The sequence below is a fragment of the Hylobates moloch genome, unplaced genomic scaffold, assembly GCF_009828535.3.
Source record: "Hylobates moloch isolate HMO894 unplaced genomic scaffold, HMol_V3 SCAFFOLD_1, whole genome shotgun sequence".
Taxonomy (NCBI): Eukaryota; Metazoa; Chordata; class Mammalia; order Primates; family Hylobatidae; genus Hylobates; species Hylobates moloch.
Window position 1 is genome coordinate 124,983,878 of NW_026652276.1, and position 22,587 is coordinate 125,006,464.

The 22,587-nt window shown below is 61.4% G+C and overlaps 2 protein-coding genes across 13 annotated transcripts in view; one reads left to right on the forward strand and one right to left on the reverse strand.

The window, feature by feature from the left end:
- OGDH (oxoglutarate dehydrogenase) overlaps positions 1–15,246 on the reverse strand; it is a 486,510-nt gene extending 471,264 nt beyond the window's left edge. The window contains exon 1 of the mRNA XM_058445180.1: positions 15,234–15,246. The gene's annotated coding sequence lies outside the window, so the exon portion shown is untranslated. The remainder of the gene's footprint in view (positions 1–15,233) is intronic.
- Positions 1–22,587, forward strand: part of CAMK2B (calcium/calmodulin dependent protein kinase II beta) — a 106,912-nt gene that overhangs the window by 80,428 nt on the left and 3,897 nt on the right. For 4 of the 12 annotated variants that reach the window (XM_032758189.2, XM_032758186.2, XM_032758188.2 and 1 more), the window contains exons 7-17: positions 517–619; positions 711–794; positions 1,390–1,484; positions 1,704–1,826; positions 2,262–2,345; positions 3,297–3,339; positions 4,402–4,476; positions 9,404–9,441; positions 9,619–9,690; positions 11,199–11,243; positions 13,010–13,058. In XM_032758189.2, coding sequence (XP_032614080.1) covers positions 517–619; positions 711–794; positions 1,390–1,484; positions 1,704–1,826; positions 2,262–2,345; positions 3,297–3,339; positions 4,402–4,476; positions 9,404–9,441; positions 9,619–9,690; positions 11,199–11,243; positions 13,010–13,058 — 811 coding nt within the window. Of the gene's footprint in view, positions 1–516; positions 620–710; positions 795–1,389; positions 1,485–1,703; positions 1,827–2,261; positions 2,346–3,296; positions 3,340–4,401; positions 4,477–9,400; positions 9,442–9,618; positions 9,691–11,198; positions 11,244–13,009; positions 13,059–14,565; positions 14,680–15,141; positions 15,271–17,017; positions 17,147–22,587 lie in introns of all 12 variants that reach the window. The other 8 variants (XM_032758200.2, XM_032758193.2, XM_032758190.2 and 5 more) reach the window with 8 other exon arrangements.

A 22,587-nucleotide genomic window follows, 5' to 3' on the forward strand; every position in this document is an offset into this window, starting at 1 on the left:
AAATACCTGAACTTCCCCTCAAGCAGCCCCCAACATCCCATGTCTCTGAGGAGTGGGAAACAGGGAGGGGAGGGAGGGCTGTTGCAGCCTCTCAGCCAGTGGGAGTCCGAGGGCCACGGGAGCCCCAGTCACTGCACGGTCTGCCCCAGGGCTGTGGGGAACATTTAGTTTGCTTGTAAGGACGAGCTGGAGGTTTTGGTCCAACTTGCCACCAGGTCGCCCTTCCAGGGTATGGGGATCCAAGCTCAGGCTGAAAGCCAAGTTTCCTCTGAAAGGCCAGAGCTGCTGTGTCTCTGTCCCCAGGGGCAGAGGGGCTGTGGGGTTGCAGGCTCAGCATCTGGGACTCTGGGGTGAAGGCTCAGCCATGCCCTACAGACACCATGGGGCAGGGCTCCGACCTGTGCACCTGTCTCTTGCAAACCACTGTTTTATCTGTTTTGTAACCCCCCACCCCATCCTGCATAACACCTCTGGGTTTAAACAACGTGCACCCTTGTGCCGGTCACCTCCCTGCAGCCGGAGAACCTGCTCCTGGCCAGCAAGTGCAAAGGGGCTGCAGTGAAGCTGGCAGACTTCGGCCTGGCTATCGAGGTGCAGGGGGACCAGCAGGCATGGTTTGGTGAGTGCCAGGGGCAGGGTGTGTTGGCTGGCAGTCGGCAAGGCAGGAGGTGATGCTGATAGCCCTTCGTGGCCTCTTCCCCTCTCTCTAGGGTTCGCTGGCACACCAGGCTACCTGTCCCCTGAGGTCCTTCGCAAAGAGGCGTATGGCAAGCCCGTGGACATCTGGGCATGTGGTGAGGCCTGGCCCGAGTTGGTGCGGGGCAGGGCCTCGGGTGTTTCAGGACTTCCCACCTACATCCTGGAGTGTGCAGTGACCAGCACGTCCTGCTGTCATCTGGGTTTATCTGTGTCAGACCTGCCTTTGAGCTGCCCTGGCAGGGGTCTGCCCACACAGCCGGGAGCCCCTTTTCCACCCAGATTAGAATTGCAAACATGAGCCTGGCTCACCCCAGTGCTCGCCTGTGCTCAGCAGAGGTCTGGTCCAGAAGTGTGGTGGGTGGATGGGAGTGGAGAAGAGAGGTCAGGGGCTGTTGGGCCATGGGCAGGGCTACCTCCTTGGGCAGGGGTCTCCTCCCACAGAGGTGGGGAGCAGCAGAGGGGCTTGGCATCACCCCCATCCCTGTGATAGTGTGGGTGTGGGGCAGAGGTCGAGGGGCTGGCTGTGCCCTTCTACCCCAGTGTCTGCTGCACAGGTGGGGGCAAAGGAAGGCTGGGGACCCCAGTGCCCTCCCAAGGCCACAGGAGCTGGGCAGTGAGGGTGCAGGGCATGGGCTTCATGGACAGTGGCACCCTGCAAGTGGCTGCGGTGCTCACAGGCCCCATCCGCAGGGGTGATCCTGTACATCCTGCTCGTGGGCTACCCACCCTTCTGGGACGAGGACCAGCACAAGCTGTACCAGCAGATCAAGGCTGGTGCCTATGATGTGAGTGCACCAGCCCCTCTCTGATGAGCTCCCTTCCTCCAGATGTGGCTGGGTGAGGGCAACATGGGAAGAGGCTAGGAGTGGGATGAAGCCACCTGTGGCCAGGTCCTGGGTCCTGCTCTCCCAGATTTGTGGCTGGAGATGAAGCCCCTTGGAGAATTCTTGCCCCTGCCCAAGAGGGGGCTTCAGGCCCGGCTGGGGCACTGTTTCCTTCTGCAGTTCCCGTCCCCCGAGTGGGACACCGTCACTCCTGAAGCCAAAAACCTCATCAACCAGATGCTGACCATTAACCCTGCCAAGCGCATCACAGCCCATGAGGCCCTGAAGCACCCGTGGGTCTGCGTGAGTCGCCCTTGGTGCCCATGGTGGGAGGGGGCTCCTGGTGGAGGTGGCCTCAGACCACTGCCCTGGCAAGGGCCCCAAGAGGGTCCTGTTCCTGACATCCAAGAGCTCCCCTGGGTCCCCTGGGTGCTCCTTGTGGCCTCTGGCTTGGGACACACCAGCACGTTTGTGCGGCCTGGGGCTTGGAGGGCATTAGAGGGTAGACGTGATCCCTTCCTCCCAACTGCAGTCCTGTCTATGAGGGGCAGAGTGGGCGAGGCAAGGGAGAGACGAGTCTTGAAGTCCCAGGCGGGTGGGGACAGACAACCCTTGCTGCAATGGTGGCCAATGGCTCTTGGCATGTGGGGACCCTGGGGTGCCGCAAGCCTTGCCACCCTGGCCTCTCCCCTGTGCCTCGGGCTCCTGGCTGCCATATGACCACCCCTTTCCCCACAGCAACGCTCCACGGTAGCATCCATGATGCACAGACAGGAGACTGTGGAGTGTCTGAAAAAGTTCAATGCCAGGAGAAAGCTCAAGGTGAGGCCCTGGCCCCTAGTCCCAGGCACGGCCATGCTTCTCTGTGTCCCTCTGGGCTGGAGCGGGGGGGCCTTGGAGGGGTCTGGGCAGCCCTAGGGGTTGCTGCTGCTCCCAAGACTGACTGTTAGCAAGTCCCAGACTGGATGCATCAGGTGAACTCAGGCCAGCTTGGGAATGAGTCCAGAGGGGCCCTGGGCCAGGTGTGGCCCCTCCTAGTTGCCTGTGCCACCTCCTAGCAGCCCTTGAAGGAGCTGTCCTGAAGCGCTCGCTGTGGGCTCCTCACCCGGGCTCTACAGGCAACACGCACCCTCTGGCAGTCACACTCTTTAGTACAAGCAAGTCCGAAGCTTCCAGCTTAGGCAGGTTTGGTAAGGAGAGCAGAGCCACACACACTGGTCTTGGGTGGGCTGGGGGAGTTTGGGGAGGGAGGTGGGTCCAAGTAGGGTATCCGACCTGCCTGCTTTGGCCAGGGCTGGCTCCGGCGACTGCACACTGGCAGTCCCTCTACTTGTGGGTTCCGGGATGGGGACTTGTTGCCTGACTGCCCTCTGCTGGTCTCTGAGGAGTTCTCCCCGGAAGCCCCAGGACTGCTGCCCTGTCTAAGCCTGTCAGGAAAAGAAGGGGCTATCAGGGAGCTGGACCCCAGAGGAGCTGCTGTGGTGACCAGCTGTTCTGGTGACCCCTGAGGCTTCAGGGGTCTTGAAGCAGCTAGAAGCTGTAGTTGGTCAACAGGTTTAGGCCCAGGGTGTGTATAGTTCTGGAAATAGGTGATCTGTCTCAGTGCAGCTGCTGGCTTCCTGGAGCTCTTACCTCTCTGGAAGGCTGAGGTCATGTCAGCCTCATGACCATGAGGCTGAGCATCTGGGCAGGAGGACAGGGGTCTTATCCTGGCCAGAAGCCAGCAGGGAACCCTCATGGGATAGCCCCGGTTTTATCTGTGTCTCTCCCCAGGGAGCCATCCTCACCACCATGCTGGCCACACGGAATTTCTCAGGTGAGCCTTTCTTCTCCAGGGAGACAGGCGCTGCCCCCCTCCCTGCTGGCCTACGCAGGAGAGCGCCTCCTTCCTCACCAGCCTCTCCATTCCTCCTCTGCGGCAGGCCTGCCCTTGGCGTCTGCCCTCAGCTCTGAGACCCACTGCCCACTTGGCCCCGCTGGGCCCCCACCTTGGGTGATACCACAGGGTCCAGCCCCCCGAGGCCATTACCTTCGTGCTGGGTCTGTGTCCCTCCACCCCCTGAACACGAGCGTCTGTGCTGCCCCACTGGAGCTCACAGCATCGTGTGTGTCTGTCCAGGCGTTTGTCGGGCATCTGTGTGGCCTCCTTGTCATTTTGAGTGCTCTGAGCATTGTGTTTTGTGCGGGAGGTGGGCAGAAGGGATGCGGGGTGATGTGGGAGGCTCGGGGGCCTCATTCCGAGTCCTGGATGAGCTGCAGCCTCTTGTCCCAGCTGCTCAGGGTGGGTGGTTGGGAAGCAAGTTCTCTTGGCAGGGGGGTGGGGCAGGTGGGGGGTGGGGTCTGTTATAGACCCCTGAGGCCCAGGGCGCTGGCAGACCCATCCGGGGCATGACGTTAGCCCCGGAGTGGAGCCGGCAGCCCAGGTCTGGACAAGCTGTGCCTGTGGCTTCTCCGTCGTCCGACACTCCGTGTGCGAGCGTCTGTGATCCGTCTCTCTCGTTGTCCATTTGCATCTGGTGCCCCCCACCCGCCATCCTGTTACTTTTGCTGTGATGCTGTACTGCCGGGAACGCGTGCACACGGTCACACCAACACTAATAGGACTGTCCTGTCTGCTGTGTGCTCACCACACCCTTCGGGCATGAGAAGCCCCCACTGGGGTTTTCTAAGGAGAAAGGAGGCAAATGCTTTTCCGTGTCAATCAGTCCAATCTTGTTTTCACTCTCTTGAGCAAAGGATTCTGGAACCATCTGTCACCTAAACTTTAACTCTAATCTTCTTCTGCTTCCTTTGTCTCTTTTCTTCCCTTACCTCGCCCACCCCTCGTCTGTGTCCGCCCACCCCTCCCTTCCCCTCGTCTCTAACCCGGTGCTAACAGTGGGCAGACAGACCACCGCTCCGGCCACAATGTCCACCGCGGCCTCCGGCACCACCATGGGGCTGGTGGAACAAGGTAGATGTGTCTCGACCAGCGTCCCGCCCGCTCCCACCCGTCCCTCCTGCCAGCATGCAGCCCCCTGCTGCACGCAGCCGCTGGCCAGGCTCCAGAGCCGCCCCAGAGGCCGCCAGGCCCCCGGGAGCCCCTGCTCCCGTGTGGTCACATCCCAGCAGAGCCCATCACAAGGGCAGGGAGGCAGCCCCCAAGGCTCCTCGCCTGTAAGAGGAGGGGCTGGGCTAGGTGACCTCTGGGCTACACCAAGCCCTTCTGGTCCTGGCCCCTGAGGTCTGGGGGTCTGGAGACCCCCATTAAGAATGGCCTGGGTCCCACAGGGAGCCACTGGGCCTGCCGCTGGGGGGTCTGAATCCTGAAAGGAGAGCCTTGAGGAGCAGAGCCAGAGAGGCAGAGGCCCTTGGGGCAGACCCACACCCTGCCCCTCAGGGGCCGCATGGAGACGGTGGTCTGTGCTGCTGAGTCCCACACGTGCATGTCTGCCCTGAGCATCCCCCCAGGACAGGCCGCTCTGGAGCGGGTGGGGGTTTTAGGCACCCTGAGGAGACTTTCAAGGCTTCCTCTTGGGTTGTTTCTGCAAAGTCCTCCTCCCCCGGCCCCAAACCCTGTGAGGGAAAAGGCCGCCACTGCCCACCTGCTCCTCTGGGCTGTGTGGGGCCAGAGCCCAGAGGCCCAAGTTGGCTTCTGCCCACCTGCTGGCTTGTGACCATGGGCAGACCCCATGAGGGCTAGGTGACCCCAAGACCTCCTTGCAGCTCCAGCCTGAGCTGAAGGCTGGTGAGAGCTTAGGGCAGGCCAAGCTGACAACGCCTGGCCACAGAACACAGAGGGCTAGAGGGGTGACCCCAGATCCTCCCTGGGCTGAGCTGCCAAGTTCCCTGTCGTTGCCTCCAACGTGGGCTGGGGACCGGGCAGAGGTTCCAGGGTGCTGGGGACTGCCTTCCCCAGGCCTCCTCATGACCCACAGGGTGAGCAGCCCGGCCTTCCCAGCCAGAGAACCCTCCTCCTGGGGAGGCGCAGGCCGTCCTTGGGGAGGGCAGTCTGTTCTCCTCCCATGAGCCCAGTGGACGTGTCTAGCAGGCAGCACCCTGGGAGGGCCCTCCTGCGTCTGCTCCATTTGACGGGCCTTTCCAGAGCACAGGCGGGAGGGGGCTGTGATTAGAAAAGGGTGAGGCTAGTGGCTTCTGGGGAGGCGCTGCTGCCCAGGGGACAGTGCTGAGAGACAGCTGCCTCTACGCTGCCCTGTGCCCGGGGCTCCCGCTGCAATGCCCGCCTGCCTGCAAGTGAACGTGGGGCGACGGTGCATGAGGCCCTGCATGTGTGGCTCCACCCTGGGCGCCGAGAGCAGCTCTGTCCTAGAGGGTGGTCAGTGCATGTGGACAGAGCCCAGCATGGCTGTCCTGGGTGACCAGCTAGGGGGACAAGGCAGAGGCGGGGCTGACGGGACCATCCATCCTGCTACGTCAGCCCAGCTCAGCCATACCACACAGCAGTGAGCATGGAGCTCAGTTCTCTGCCAATGGCAGCTGAGTCTGGTACCATCCGGTCAGAGTCTGGTACTAGCCCATGTGGCATAGCCCCCTCAGCCCGCAGAGAGACCCCGTCTGTCGAGTGTGCTTCAGTTTGGCCTCTGGTCTCTCCTGCATTGATCGGGTGTAAGGGCATAGGAGACCCAGTGTTCAGCCAGCTGCAGGGTGGCAGCAGTTGCCCTGGCCTGGAGACCCGGGAATGGGCAGGGCCTTCCCAGGATGGAGGGCAGAGGGTCTCTCCTTGTCCCACAGAGGCCTGCAGAACCCCCAGCCCAGGTGTCTGGGATGCCTGTGACTGCTCCGCCTACCCTGGGCTCCTGCGGCACCTAACGCATGCTTTGAACTTGAGACACAGAAAGGAAGTTCCCGCGCCCTTGAACGCTAGTGTAGATGAATGGTGAATCTGGAGAATCAGATTCTGGCCGTGGTGAATCTGGAGTTAGTCCCAGGCAGAGATGTGAAATGAGCAGCCTCCCAAAAAATGGTTGGCCGGGAGCCATGCACTCAGGAGGGCCAGGCCCATGCACCCCACACTGCGCCCAAGGCGTGCACAAGCGATTGTTTTAAAAGTGGGTTCACAAGGAAGGATGTTTGGGAACTGACTGAGACAACAGGGACGTCTGCTGCAGGGCTTCCCAGAGCTCTGACGGCAGCATCGGCCTGAGTCCTTTGAGGAGGGCTGGTTTGTACGCGGCATTTGCTGCCCACTGGACTGTGAACTTCTGTCTTTTTATTTCCCACTGCTGCTGTGGTACATCTCCAGTAGCACAGTTTGGAAATGCGGGTTTTGATAGACTCAAGGATCTAAATGGAACCCTCTTAGTACCAAGGACTGTCCGGGGTCTCTGTCATCCCCGCCGATGGGCCTAACTGCGGTGCCTCCTTTCCTGTGGGAATCTTCTGAGGACATGCCCTGGGAAAGAGCTCAGTTCCGCTGCTCCCTAGGGTGCCGCGCTGGCCCTGGTTCCAATGCAGAGCCTGGCTGGAAGTGCCGCTGGGTTGGCGGAGGCTGCGTGCCTGGCTGTCCCCTCGGGGGTGGGGTAGAACTAGCCTTCTGAAACCGCCTGCTTCAATTGGCCACAGCTTTTCGAAATGTGTGTTTCTGGAGGGGACTGGGTCCCTTCCTTGCCTGTTCAGCTCCCCACGACAAATGTCCTCAAGGCGAGGCTGGATGCCTCCTTCCTCAAGCTCCTAGGAGGAGCCCGTCCGCCAGCTGTGTCGGGCAGCTGGTCACCAGCAAGGACAGGATCCCCCAGCTGCAGCCTCAGCCTGGCTGGCACTGGACAGGTGTTTCTGGGATGAGTTGTGTGTACTGGAGATGGGAGGGGAGCTGAGAGGGTGGGATGCACAGACAGGAGAGGGGGCTATGGGGGTCCTGGAACTCTGAGTTCTGAGTCTTCAGGACTCTCCCTCCACAGCAAGTTACAGGGAAGCAGATTTGAGCCACAGGGAAGCAGATTTGAGCCGCAGCGAGGGGGAGAGTTTTCAGTCTGTGCTGTAGGGAAGTGGGCAGTCGGCATTTCTGGTCCTGGGAACTCACTGGGCAGGGCTGCCTTGGGACATCAGGGAAGTGGCCCTGTGCACAGCTTCACCAGGCGGGGCCTTAGGTCTGGGGACGGGAGAGTGATGCCTGAGGCCCCTCTACTTCTCCATGTATCCTGGGAGGGACTCCTGGGCTTGATACAAAATTGTTGAGAGTTAAGAGATCTGTGAGGAAGGGGAGACTGCGAATAGAAACTGTGTGCCCACTGCACATGGGGTCCGCAGGGCCACATGTAGCCACTGCTCAGGCACGACCCCAGTCCCCACAGAGCCCAGGAGGGGCCAGGGCCATGGAGGCGGCAGCACTGGGCATCTGGACAGGGAGGGGGTGGTCAGCAGGCAGCAGGCCCAGGCCTGTCTGTGCCCTGCGGGGTGCAGCCTCCTGATCTCCACGGCAACCTGGAGCACTCAGCGTCAGAACCACTGGGAGGGCTTGTGGAACAGATGTCCAGCCCTGCAGAAGTTCTGGCTCAGGAGGGCAGGGTGGGCCTGGGAATTTGCATTTCTGACTGTACAGGGCGATTCTGCTGCTGCTGCTGCTGCTGGGGTTGGGGGAGGATCTCATTTGAGAAGCACTACAGTTCTAGGTTGAAACGTGCCTGTCTGTCCCCACCCAGGCCTGCATGGGCAGCACGGGGTCCCCAGGCAGGAGGACCCAATTTCACGGCTTGGCCAGCCAGGGTCCTGGAGCCAGGCAGTGGGGGAGGGGTGGGGGGTTGCTGTGCCACCTTCCTTCCCGGCTTGGCCCGGGGGCAAGCATCCCCACACTTCCCATGTCGTCATCCCCTTGGCTCCTGCCTGGCTGCCTCTCTAACCCCGCTGTACCGGCTGGCCGCATGGCCCTGGCTCTTTTTGGTGAGCGTGGTCCAGGACAGGTCACCTGTGAGTCCTGGGCCCGCAGTCTTGCGCCCCTGCCTGAACCAACACAAATCTTGTTTTCTCTCTCTCTCTTCCTTCCTCACTCCCTCCCCTTCTCACCTTTCCTTTTCTGTAAGGTAAGCTGACTTCCTCTTTTGGTTTATTTTTTATTTATTTTTATTTTTTAGTTCTGTAATTAAAATCCTAACAGCCATGGAGGGTGTGGGCACCGGGGGCTGGGGCCAGGCCCCTCTGACCTCTGAGGGGGAGTGCTGGGTAAGGCTGGGGCCGCGCTGCTGGGACCAAGTATCCTTGGGGGCTTGTGGGCAGAAAGGCCTGTGCTGGTCCCAGTCAGTGCACAGAAGCAGCCCCAAGGCCAGGGCTGCTGGGCAGCTTGGAATGAGGGTGAGCAGGGCTGCCCTTGGTGCCTGAGCCGAGGGGCCCATGGGACAGAGCTCTGAGGCCTGGGTGCCAAGGTATGGGGGTCCGAGAGCAGGGTGAGCGCCTGGGCTGGGACCAGGCCCTCTGAGTGGGCGGCCAGCTGCAGCCCACCCACCCCTACCCCAGGAAGGCGGGGCCCGGGAGGCCATGACCTCTGGGGTGCTGGCTCAGCTGCCCCCACCCCAACCTGGCACCGCTAGTCCTGAGTTCCCATCGGGGAGGAAGCGGCATCCTGCCTTCCTCTAAGAAGAGCTTGCATGTGGCCCAGAAGCCAAGGGGGCTCACCAGCACCCACAGGCATCTCTGGGTCTGGTCAGAAGAGAAATCTGGATGCTTGCAGGAGCCCCAGGGTCATGGAGGAGGCTGGAGATAGGGCTGTCCTGGGGTGACGGGACGGCCCCCCACCTGCTCAGAGCCAGCCTGGGTGCTGGAACCACACTTGCCTCAGGACCCTGGGCTTGCTCCTGGGGAAAGAGTGGGGTCAGGCAAAGGGGTGGGGGTTCGCTGCAGTGAGACCCAGGCCCATCACTCACCATATCTTCTTCCTCCCCATGCAGCAGCTAAGAGTTTACTCAACAAGAAAGCAGACGGAGTCAAGGTGAGGCTCCAGCTGGGCCCTGGGGTGCCGGGGAGCCCAGAGCCTGCAGCTTCACCCCCACTCCCTGGGGCTCCTGCTCTGGAGTCCCCCTCCCCCCATGCCCTGACAGACACGGGACAGGGAATGGCGAGTGAGGGGCTTCTCCCGCCTAAGGGTTCCTCTTCCCTCTCTCCACAGCCCCAGACGAATAGCACCAAAAACAGTGCAGCCGCCACCAGCCCCAAAGGGACGCTTCCTCCTGCCGCCCTGGTACTGAGCTCCTCCAACTCTGCCTCTCAGCCCCTCCCACGCCCTTGGCTGTGTGATTGCCGCTGGTCAGAGGGGGCCCGGTGAAGGTGGGGTCTGGCCCCGCCTGGCCTGTCTGACAGCACTCGCATGGCCCCCGCCCCTCATCCCTCACCAGTGGTGAAGTGGAGAGAAGAGGCCACTTTTGTGGGGAGCTCCAATTCAGACAGGTTTAGGGCTGCTCTGGGGGGCCCCTGGCTGAGACCCACAGATGTTGGGGTGCAGGGGAGAGGCCCAGCCTCCCACCCATGTTGACTTGTGGATGTCTCTCCAGGAGTGTTCAGGAAGTCAGTGAGGCCGAAGACACCCTCTCCCCACCAGGACCCCACCCTCAGCCCCTCCACCATCCTCAACAGGCCGACCCACAGACCACTCCCAGGGTCTGGGCCAGACTCTGCAGGGGGAACAGCCCATAGTGGCACATTCCACAGCCCATGGGGAGACGGGGCCACAGTGGTGCAGTAGAGAGGTGTCTAGGCCAGTGGCAGCCAAGGAGGGGGCTTGCCGTCACGTCTGTGTTCCCTCAGTGCTGCTCTGTGGCTGCCTGAGAGGCAGGACTTAGGGGCTCCCTGCCGGGGAAGGGAGGGGTCCCCACCATGCTCCGCTCCGACTGCGCCCCTCAGTGCCCATTGCCCTGGGGGCTTCTACAGGTGAACCCTACAGCAGTACTCCCAAGGATGTAAAGTTGTGGCTGGTGGGTGCCGGCCTTCCTGCTGGGGCACTGTGCTGTGTCCCCTCAGCTGTCCTAAGAGCTTTGGGGCTTGCTGGCCCGTAGGTCCCCAAATTTGCTGGAAACAAGCTTGGTGTCCCCTGAGAACCCCAGGCCAGGCTTCGGGAGCCAGCCCCAGACCGCCCACGGGAATACTGGGTTTGCCAAATGGCCACTCTGAGACCCAGGAGAGGAGAGCGGTCCTGGGAGGGGCGAGCTGCTCAGAGCAGCCAGGCTGTGGCTGGAGGGTGGCCTGGTGCAGCCTACCTAGGGCCTTCCAGTGGCCAGGGCGGCCCACATGCCAGCCTCACAGCCAGCCCCATCTCGGACCCTGTCCATCCCATGTGCCACCCCCACCCCTATGACATCCTCAAACCTGTGCCCCCCCATGCTGGGGCACGGGTTCAGGCAGTAAAGGGTGGGGAGAAGCCCCCAAGACCGAGCCTGGCTTCTCTGGCTCCCACACACATTGTGCAGCTTGTCGGGGCCCCACGCAGTCCATCTCCCACCCTGGACAGCAGCACCTCTGCCAGCCTGGACAGAGCTCCTGTCCATTCCATCCCTGCCGGCTGACCCAGGCTCCTCCCCCAGCTGCTCCACGCTGCCTCCATCCCTGTCCCCTACTCTTGCTCTGCACTTCTTTCTCACAGGCTCTGGCCACCCACACCTCCTCTGTCTCCCTGTTCCCCTCCTGGTGGTCTCTGCTTCCTCCTCTTCTCACTTTCCCTCTCTTTCCTTCCTCTGTGTCTTCCTTCTTCTGTAGGAGCCTCAAACCACCGTCATCCATAACCCAGTGGACGGGATTAAGGTACTGCCCCCCTTTCCTCCTCCTGCTTTCCCCAGGCAGGAGGCTCCGGGCCAGGAGAGAGGTCTGGGGCAGCATTTGTGCCAGAGTGGAGGGCAGATGTCCCATGGCCCTGGCCGCCCCTCCCCGCAGTACGGTAGGGCCCCAGTCCATCTTCGTGGGCAACAACAGGACAGACTGGCTTAGGCCTCAGGCGCGCCCCTGGAGGTGCTTGGCACAGTTGCGCCCGGTCCCCATGTGGCCGACACTCTCAGACCAGGGCTCCGCGTGTCCCACCTACCGCAGGCGGCAGGGCTTCCTGAGGTCTGGAGCAGGGCCTGCATCTCAGGAGCTGCATCCTTGACCCTCCTGGCTGTCCTCCACCCCACCTCGCTCACGCGGACCCCAGTGCTTCCTGCTGAGCAGACCCTCCCTCCTCTGCTCCCCTCTCTGCTCTGGCCATCAGCTCCCATCACATTGGCATCATCACTCTGGGGCCAGGGAAGGGGCTGGCTCTCTGGGGTGGTGGGAGGGATGGGGCCAGCAGCCAAGCCGTTTCCAGGACTTCCAAAACAGCACCGTTACACCCAACACGGCCCCCAGCCCAGCTCCCACCTAGGCCTGGGCTCCTTACAGAGCCCCCAGAGTGCCTCTGTGGGGACCCCCACTTCCTTCTGGCCAGTGCCACCACCCAGCCCATCATCAGAAGACATCTTTCTCCATGGCAGGGACCGGGGGTCCAAGGGGCACCCATGGTGCTAGGCACCAGGGCCTGGGCGTTCTCCCCACCTGGCAGCTGGGGATGGGTGCCCCTGGGACCCGTGTGTGTCTGGGGTGGGTCATGCTCTCTGCAGGACCCCTAAACAACCTTCTGGGCTGTGGTGAACTCTGACCCTGCACCTAAAGACCCATAGTTCTGGTCTAGGGCCTCTGAGCAGTGTCCAGGCAGTGTCCAGACCAGGGGGCGGTCCCCCAGAGACTTTGTAAGATGTTTCCTCTGAGGAACAGAGCAGGCCTCCTGCGGACCTGGAGGATGGTCTTTTGAAGGGCAGCAGCCCTGGAGCAGGGTGGGAGAGTCGGGGGCCACCTCTGCCCTCTAAGGACACCTGAGAGGTGAGGCCGGGGCCTGACTGGACATCCAGTCCCGGAGGGGCAGGTGTCCTGAGGGAATGTGGGCGACAGGAGTGCTCTGCCTGGGGCCAGGCCAAGGTTCCTGGAGCCCTGTGCGGATCTGCAGAGCTCCTGGGAACGCCTCACCCTGTATTTTAGATGACACCGGCTGCTGCTTCATTGGAACCAGCCAGTCCCATTGTGTTTTATGTCTTGGAATTTCAAAAAGCCCATTTTCCCCTCTTGTTAAAGAGTTGACTGAGCATACCAGTCTCTCTGCCAGGCTCATCTTGCTGGGAGAAGTGGAGCCCTCATGTGTCAGGGATGCAGGGTGGCCACAGCACTAGGGTGGCAGGGCCGGCCTCGGACTCTGTGCTGGCCTGTGCCAGCTGCTGTGAGAATGCGCCCTGGTGAGGGGCGCCCTCCCAGGGACCAGCACAGAACTGAGTGTCTTCTCCGGTCACTGCCACATGAGGTCCACAGAGCTGAGGCCCTACAGCCACCAGAGGGCCTGTCCCCTGAGCCCCTGGCCTTTAAGCCCCGTGGAAGCAGCCGAGGCAGACATCAGCTTCAGAGCCTGGGCTGGTCCTGACACAGGCCCAGCCCTGTCCACCTGCCCTCAGCCACGTCCCACCTATCCTTGGCCGCATCCTGACCCGCTGCCTCCCGTGTTTCCTCAGGAGTCTTCTGACAGTGCCAACACCACCATAGAGGATGAAGACGCTAAAGGTACCTGCACTTGAGTCCTTGCCCCCCAGTGGCCTTGGCATTGCTGGGCTGTTCTTTGAGGTGGGTGGGACTTGGGCAGGGTCAGCTGTCCTGCGACGCCTGGTTTGTGCATGTGTTGAGGGGCTCAGGGGCCCTGTAGCTGCAATCCCGCTCCAAGCCTGGGTGTCAGGCCTGCCCAGAGGATGGGAAGCGTGGCAGAGACGACCGGCAGCCGGGTAGTCTCAGTCACCGCATCCAAGTGAGGAAGCCACGGCTTTGCGCGGAGGCAGGTTCTCCACACCAGGACCCTCATGGGGAAACAGGCCCATGGGTAGAATTTGCTCCAAGATGCTGTCCTTGTCTTAAAGCTCCTTAAGCTTGCATTTCTGTCCAGCATGCACTTGCCAAGTGGCTGGGCAGCTGGGTGAGTGTTTCCGTGTTTGCCTTTGCTGAGCCAGGAGCGTTCTCCTGCGGTGGGCTTCTGCACCACAGATTCCAGGGCCCCCTCCCTTGCTCACCCAGGCCAATGTCTTGTGTGTTCCCCAAGAGGCCCCCAGGGCACAAGGCACTGGGGCATGCTCCATGGAGTCTGCCGCCTCCAGACCACCCATGTGGGGCCTCCTGACCCTCATCGCTCACACGGTCACCTAATAAGCGCTACGCTGTTCTCAGGGCTACCCTGGTGCCCCAAAAGGGTCAGCCACTCTGCCAGTTTAGGGGAGAAAACTTCTCACCTGTCCAAAGCATAGCCTTGCTCCTGCCCGCCCTACCCAGCTATGACGCTGTCCCTGAGCAGAGGTGAGCACAGGACTTTGGGCCCTGGATGCCGGAGAGTGGGTTTTTGTGTGATTCCCCTGCAGTCTGGAACAGGCCCCAAAGGCAACAGCATGAAGGCTGTCCAGAGGTTCTGCCATCACCCTCAGCCAGGTGGGGTGCTGAGCAGTGAGGGAGGGGACCTGGGAGGGGGACCCAGCCTGGATCCTGCAGGGGAGAAGAGAAGACAGCCAGAAGCCAGCAGTTGTGGCTCAGATCTGAGCCCGAGCAGCCTCTCGAGGTGGCGGCAGACACCCTCCACCCCACCTGGTGCAGAAAGAAGCCTTGCCAGGCTGTCCTGAGGCTGATACAGAGTCCAGGCAGGCTCAGTGGCCATCATGCCCCTACGATGACTGTCACTCCTTCTCCGTGCGCCTGGCCTCTGCTGGCTCTGGCCAGGGGTGGTCACAGCACTAGGGTGGCAGGGTGGCCTCTGACTCTGCGCCAGCCTGCACCGGCCTGTGCTGCCCTGGCCTCTGCTGCCTCTGACTCTGGCAGCGGCCCCGTGTTGGCTCCTTTCAGCCTTCACATACCTGCTGTGGCCACCACAGGCCCAGAACCCCCATAGGGTGGCCACCCCACCTCCGCCCCAGGAGCCCCAGGTATCCAGCTGTCACCCCCTCCCTGCCTTCTGGCCTCCCCCTGTCCTTCTCCAGTTGCCTTCTTTTCCTGCGGGCGCCCCACCCACCTGCCTGCCTCACCTGTTCCGCCTCAGCCCCCAGGGTCCCCGACATCCTGAGCTCAGTGAGGAGGGGCTCGGGAGCCCCAGAAGCTGAGGGGCCCCTGCCCTGCCCATCTTCGGCTCCCTTTAGCCCCCTGCCAGCCCCATGTAAGTAGCCTGGGCCCTGCTGCTGTGGGGGTCATGTTGGAGGGCTGGCAACCCCCTAGAGGAGCCACTCCAGAGCCAAGGGCAGGCTGAGCATGGACCCTGGCTCCAGCCTCATCACCCCACAATCCCTCACTGGGGCTTTCCAGGGTGGCCCCAGCCCATCAAGCCCCACCTCTTTGTGAGGAGGGCCCTGGACCACTTTCCTGCTCAAGGCCACTGGGCAGGATGGGAGGCCCCGGAGGCCTGGGCCTCAATTCCAGTCTTTAGGGTCGGTGCAGGCCTCACTCCACATCAGCTTGCGGGCGGGGGTTCTCCTTGCTATTGAGGCAGGCTCTGATTCAGGGCCTGACCCCAGGGCCCGAGGAGTCTAGAACATGGGACCCCTCCCACTGGCCTCCTCCACCTTGCCACCGCCTGGTATGTCTGTCTGCCTCATGTTCACGTCTCATCTGTTCCACCCAGCCCCCAGGATCTCTGACATCCTGAACTCTGTGAGAAGGGGCTCAGGAACCCCAGAAGCCGAGGGCCCCCTCTCAGCGGGGCCCCCGCCCTGCCTGTCTCCGGCTCTCCTAGGCCCCCTGCCCTCCCCGTGTAAGTAGTGGCCCCCAGGCCTGCCGCCTCTGCTGCCGGACAGCTCCCTGCGAATGGCCGGCGCTCAGCAGCTTCCCACCTGCGTGCACGGCCCAGCTACCCTGCCCCGGCGCCGCAGCCTGGTGTCCTGCCTTGGCGGGGCTTCCTGTGGGCTCCCACGCTAACCAGCAGGGCAGCTCCTGGCTTCTTCCTCAGGGGCCCAGACCCCTCCACGGCTCCTGCTCCCACTGCCACTCCCCGCTCGCTGTCCAGCCCCAGGCCCCTCTCAAAAGGGTCTGTCCCAGCCCTGGGCAACCCTGGCCCCTCTGAGGCCCCCCATGCCCCTAGGCCCTCTCTGCTGATCACTGTCCCAGCCCCACAGACCACACCCACCCAGGGGCCCTGCCTATGGTGCCCAGGAGCCTGCACTCAGGGCCACCCTGGTTCCTGATGTGACCCCAACCCCTGAGCGCCCTTCCTCAGTCTAGGGGGCTGAGGAAGGTGCCAAAACTGGAACCCCAGCCAGGGTCTCTGGAGCTCACCAACAAGGGGATATTACGGAGAATCATAAGCCTGGCCTCCGCTGACCTGGGCTGTCCTCATGGGGCCAGGCCAGGCCTCCTCTGTAACGCCCATGACTCCCACCTCTCCCTGTAACCCCGTCCAGCATTCCTCAAGGGCCACTTACCTGACAGCTTCTTGCTGGCCAGCAGCCTCTCCCTGGAGGGTGCCCTCTGCCCCCAGCAGCTTCAGCCCATGCCACCCGACAGCCAGAGCATCTGCCCTTCACTCCTGCAGCCTCCTCTCCACGCACCACACTGTCCCCCTGTCTCCCTCTGTCCCCCCATATCCCCCTTGGTCAGCCTACAACCTCTCCACGTCCCCCTAAGTCCCCCTTCTATCCCTACATACCCCTCTGTCCCCCAAATTCCCCTCTTTCCCTCATTTCCATTTTCCTCCCCAAACTCTGCTCTGCCCCTCACATTCTCCCTCTGTCCCCCACACCCCCTTCTGTCCCCCACACCCTCCTCTGTCCCCCACATCCCCCTCTGTCCCCCACACTCACCTATCTTCCACACCCCCTTCTGTCCCCCACACTCTGTCCACCAGACCCTTTCTGTCCCCCCACATCTCTTCTGTCCCACCCCTCTGTTTCCCCTCCCCTCTGTCCCCCATACCCTCCTCTGTCCCCTACACCCTCCTCTGTCCCCACATCCCCCTCTGTCCCCCACACCCTCCTTTGTCCCCCAGTATCTTTCCCCCCATCCTTTGTCCCCACACCCCTTTGTCCCCTCACCCTCTCCTGTCCCCACACCTCTCTGTCCCCACATACCCTCTGTCCTCCACATCCCCTGACACTCTCTGCCCACACCCACCTTGGTCCCCTCACGCACCCCATCCCCCATGACCCCTTCTGTCCCCCACACCCCTCTGTCCCCCACACCCACCTTGGTCCCCTCTTGCCCCCCCATCCCGTACACCCCCTGTCCCCCACGTCTCCTCCATTTCCCATTTCCCTCTCTGTCCCCCAAGCTCCCATCTGTCCCCCACAGCCCCTTCTGTCCCCTATATCCCCTCTGTCGGCCCAAGTCCACCATCTTCCCCCCACACACCCCTATCCTCCCTCCCTCCCCTCTGTCCCCTCATGCCCCATCCCCCACGTCTGCCTCTGTGCCCCTCAGTCTCTGGCTTGGCTGTCTGCCCATGGTTTCTCTCCTGCGTGCCCCTGTGCCTGCCTTGTGTTCACGTCTCGTCTGTTCCGCCCTAGCCCCCAGGATCTCTGACATCCTGAACTCTGTGAGGAGGGGCTCAGGGACCCCAGAAGCCGAGGGCCCCTCGCCAGTGGGGCCCCTGCCCTGCCCATCTCCGACTATCCCTGGCCCCCTGCCCACCCCGTGTAAGTAGCACCTTGAGTGGCCCTGGCAGCGGCTGCCCGGAGGGGCTCGGGGTGTGCGAGCCTGGCAGTGGTGCTCTGGGAAGGGCCAGCTTGCGGGGGAGGGCAGGGGCACAGGATCCCTCTGCTGGGTCCCAGGGAATTGCTTTGAAGCACATGAAGGTGCCATTGGGTCTCAGAAAATGGAGTTTATGGTTATGAAGTGTGTATGACACGTGTATAGGAAGAGTGTCTGAAAGAGCAGGTTTGTCACCGACCCCAGCACTCTCTCCACAGCTTTCTCCTGATGGGAGGGGAATGGGTGGCAAAGGGTCCGTGTGTGTGGCAAGGGCTAGCACGCCAGGAGCTGCTGGCTTGGGTCAAGGTGGACCTACTGGGCAGGGACAGAAAAGTGTCAGTCCTGGCCTGAGACGCTCTAGCATTAGAGCTGCCCAAGTCCAGACAGCAGGGAGCAGGTGGGGAGCAGGAGGCGCAGATCTGGGGGGCAGCTGGGGCCAGGCTGAAACAGAGCGGGCGGGACAGGAAGCACAGGCTGGGCAGCTTCCCTGGCCAGGGAGGAGCCAGGCTGGGCCACCTCCTCGTCTGTCTGCCGACTACCCGCAGTATCACTTACAGGGATGGATGACATCCCAGGGCTGCTGCCACCCCCACCTGTGGGGAGACACCAGGCTGGGGGTGGTGTGGAGATGCTCTTAGAGAAGAGGCTGCTGGGCCAAGGGCTCGGCATGGCAGGGCAGTGGCTAGGTAAGTACTTGAGGGACAGGTGGGGTCTGCGTGCCCCCATCCCCTCTGCAGGTGGCCGGGGCAGAGGGGTGTGGGGAGAGTGAACCCACAGGAGCAGCGGCCTGAGGAGGGGGATGCAGGCTGCAGGCTGAAAGGGGCACTGGATCCACCCTGGGTGCCCGAGAGGGCAGGGGGCAGCCCCTGGAGGGGCACTCACCCCCAGAGCTTATGTGGTCGGCTGAGGACCCCCAGCGGGGGTTGACTGAGGGGATCAGAGGCAAGCAGCTGAGGGGAGAGGCCAGGTTCTTGATAGTGATAGGGTCGGGGGGGCCTGGGCGGCGACCAGAACTCAAGGAGCGAGGCATGGGGAGGGCCCGCCGTGCAGCTGGGATGGGTGCACAGCAGAGCCTCTGGGAGTGGTCAGAACCCCCCACACCTGCCACTTCTACAGCAGCTCATCTGATTTTAAGGGACTTGCTGCCCTTGCAGAAGTGGAGGGGTGTGCCCAAAGGAGCCTGCCTGGAAGGTCACCCCATCAGGTTGGCATGACCCTAGCCCAGGGCTGCAGCCTGCCTTCAAGGTCTGTGCAGTATCTGGGGTGAGTCCTCCGAGGACAGGGCCCAGGGTGGGTGTGGAGTGGCCAGCTCGGGGCTCGGTGTCCAGGCTCACCTTCAGGGGCCACAGCACAGACCTGCCCCTCCAGAGTCTTTCCTGAGCTTGGCTGGGGAGGTGGGGGCTGCAGGAAGGAGCTGTGAGCAGGGCAGGATGGAGATTCATGTGGCCCTCCTGGGAGGGGCTGGGCAGGGCTGGGAGGGGTGGGTGAGATGTTCCGGGAACTCAGGGAACGGAAGAGTCTGGGTACTGCCCTGAGGGCACCTGGGCCCAGGCGGCAGGTGGCCAGCTTTCTCCCTCCTTTCCACCTCCTTTCTCCAGAAGGCACCCACCAGCTGTGTAAATAGGGCAGGTGCCCACGGCCTGCCTTAGGCCCCGTCTCCTCCCCACCCACGCTCTCTAATCGCGGATTATACACAATCCAGCCTGATCCCCGGGCAGCTGCCCTCCCTCCCGCAGCCACCTCTGGCTCTGAGAGATGGGGTTGGGGCCAGCCCGGGGTCCCAGGAGTCCAGGCCAGGATGAGAACCTGCTCTGACCCCACCTGGACGCATTAGGCCTGCCTGGACCTGTCGCCTCACCCCAAGAGAGCCACAGGCAATGCAAAGGCTCCTGTTCATGTCGGGGCACCTGGAAGGCCTGACTTGCAGAGGCTCTTGGCTCATGCAGACCCCTCCAAGCCCAGACCCTGCCCACCACCTCCCCTTTGTCCCTGGAACTGCCAGGACAGCTTGTCCTCAGCCAGCAGGTTTCCCCACCCGGGCACCCCTTCATGTTGGGCCCCCCTCCCTTCTCTCCATCAGGGATCATGCCCTTCTTCAGGGGCCCAGATATCAAAGACACAAAAGCTCCCATGTGCTATGTGGGGAGGCAGAGTGGGGGCTGGGTCGAGCTGGGGTCTGGGCAGCGCCATTCCGCAGGGCAGGGGCAGCCTAGGCTTCCCATTTGTGGAATGGATGGGTAGATCTCACAATGGACCTGCTTCCCATACTTCACTCTTGATTGGAACTCTGACCATGCATCTCCCTTCTGTTTACTTTACACTTCTCTTCCCATCAACTCCCATTTAATTACAATTTGTTTAAAAGCACTGCATATTACTTCATTAAACGGAAGATTAGTTTCACTTACCATTAGTGTAAGGTGACTATAGAACCAAAGCAGACTGGAAACCAAATGAGATAATGTCATTATTTTCTCCATTCCAGCTGCCTGCTGCTGTGCACCTGAGAACCCCTGTGGAGTGGGAGGGGCAGCTCTCTCTGTACATTAGAAAGGGGGGTTAACTAAGTGACAGGAGGTGTTTGGGACATGTGGACACCAGACTTATCTCTTGATGCAAGGAGGGCAGAGCCAGGCAGCCTAGTGGGGCCTGGCTTGGGGGCTGCTGGAAGGACTGGCTACAGGTGGAAGAGAGGTCAGACCTGAAGCTTGGGGCCACCTCCAGGAAAGGACAGGTGAAAGTGGGGGCATGAGGCAGGGGAGAGGCAGGTGCCAGGCAGAGGGTGGAGAGGAGGCAGGAATGTAGCAGCTGGGGTGGGGGCGGGCCTTCAAGTGTCATATGCTACTGTCCTGGGGCCCAGGGGCAAGGACAGGAACAGCCACAGCATGTGTTAGGACAGAGCCCTGTGCCTTCCTAGAGCTGGGCAGGTGGAATGGGGCAGGAAAGGGACTCGTGGTGGCTGCAGCAGGAACTGGAGGGGAAGGGGCTTCTGGATCCTGCAGCCCACCTTCCTAGAGGCCAGCTTTCCAGGGTCCACCACGTGGGTGGGAACTGGGCTTGTGTAGCAAGACTGCCCTGAGGACCATCCATGACATGGTCTAGATGAAAGTTAGGCAAGAAAGGGAGACAGGCTGGCAGCAGAAGTACAGCTGGGTCAGGAGCAAGGGCCTTTCCAGATAGGGACAACCCACGAGTGCACATGTGCCCACGCCACACAACACAGACACACACGACACGTGCACACTCACAGGCACTGAACACACACATGCACACACAGGTGCTCATGCATATGTATGAGCTTCATCTATACACATTCACACGCACACCGTCCTGCTCATGTGCATGTTTCCATACATGCACATAAATGCACAATCACGTGTACACACATGCATGTGATCACATACATGAACATGTGTGCACCCCACTCCTCAGGTGCCATCGGGCTCCTCCTGCTGTCACTGTGCAGCAGGGGACATGAGGCCCCAGAGCAGACAGGTGCAGCACAGGTGTTCCCAGGCAGCACCCCACACACATGCATGAGCACACCTGGTCATGTGGCACCTCCTTTGTGGACTCAGTCCACCTGCCAGGTGGGCTCCCTGGTGGGGTGAGCTCCCAGAGGCCTGGCGGGAGAGATAAAGGCAACCCCACCACAGGGCGTGCTTAGAATTCCCTCTTCTGGCTGGGCACAGTGGCTCACGCCTGTAATCCCAGCACTTTGGGAGGCCAAGGTGGGCAGATCACTTGAGGTCAGGAGTTTGAGACCAGCCTGGCCAACATGGCGAAACCTCATCTCCACTAAAAATACACACACAAAAAAAATTAGCTGGGTGTGGTAGTGTGCACCTGTAGTTCCAGCTACTCGGGAGGCTGAGGCAGGAGAATTGCTCGAACCTGGGAGTCGGAGACTGCAGCGAGCCGAGATCATGCCACTGGCACTCCAGCCCAGGTGACAGAGTGAGACTCCATCTCAAAAAAAAAAAAAAAAAAAAAAAGAATTCCCTCCTCTGGGAATTTAGACCACGGACAGGTCGCATGTACGTAGCCGTTGGAGGCAGCAATCACAGCTGAAGAGTGGAAATGTCACCACAGGGCCTGCCTTCTTGGTGAAAATGGTGTCCTGCAGGGCGGGCAGCTGTTTGAGGGCAGGTGTCCCATGTGCGGCCTGAGGGTCACAGAGCACAGTGCTGGGAGTGCAGAGACTTCCCCCACAGGGAGAGTTCCCAGGAACCCGCTTTCGGTGCATCTGAGGGTTTGAGTTTTTTCCATGGACGAATTACTTTGAGAAACCACTGTTACTCGTGTGTATAGGTGAGTGTGCGTGTGCATGTGTGTTCTGTGTGTGAGTGTGCATGTATGTGCGTGCCTGCGTATATATCCTCGCAGATATGGCTAGGGACCTCACTCAGTACAGTAGTTCTGCCTGAAGAGAGTGAGGCAAGATTGAGGAGAACACAGGCATCTTCAAACTACATGTGCGGTGCTTTATTTCTTTAAAAATGCGTCTAAAGCAAATAGGAAAATGTTAAGATTTGAATCCGTAGAATGTGGGTTCTATTATTCTCTCCACATCTTCCATACGTTTAAAATCTTTTACAATGAAAATAAGCTGTAGTTAAGGCAGCAATGCAGGCTGCCAGTGAGCGCCCCGGAGGCCAGTGAGGACCAGCATGGCTGGGGGGCCTGTTGGAATCCGAGGGGAGCAGGCAGGAGCCGCAGGCAGGCGCCCAGGAGAAGCCTGGGCATGGGGGTGCGGGGCAACAGGGGTGTCTGCAGGGGTAGCATGTGGGCCCCGGACTGTAAGCAGGTGGAGCCAGCAGGATGCGGCTCCTATGAGAAAAGCGGGGAACAAGAGACCACGCTCACTCTTCCTGCTGCGGGGACAGCCCTGGTCATCGCTCCGGGGAACCCTGCAGCCTGCGCCGCACCTGGCCGCCCCCTGCTGCTTCCTCCTCCCCAGCCTCCGCGTGGCCTTGCTGACGGCTCATTTTTTGAGGCAGGTCTCTGCCTTCTCGCCTGGTGCCTGCACTCAGTAGCCCCCTCACCAGAGCTGCTGGGTGAAGGAAGCACTAAGAACCCAAGGCTCGGGAGGAGGGTGGGGCCGGGAGCTGCAGGGAAGCGCAGGGCCAGGCCTGGTGGGCCCCGGGGCTGGCTCACGGGAGGGCAGGAGCGAGACTGCGGCGGACAGCGCGTGGGGCCAGGAGGTGACCTCCAAGTGGATTGTGGGTGGATTTTTTTCCTCTTTCTGCATTTTCCAGGCATTTTGTAATGTGGATAGAATATTTCTGTTCTTCAAAAATACTTTAGTTAAGAAAAATAAGATGGAAGCTGTTGCACTTGAAAATGAGGAAGCCACTGGTGATGGAGTGGGGGCGGGCGAGAGGAT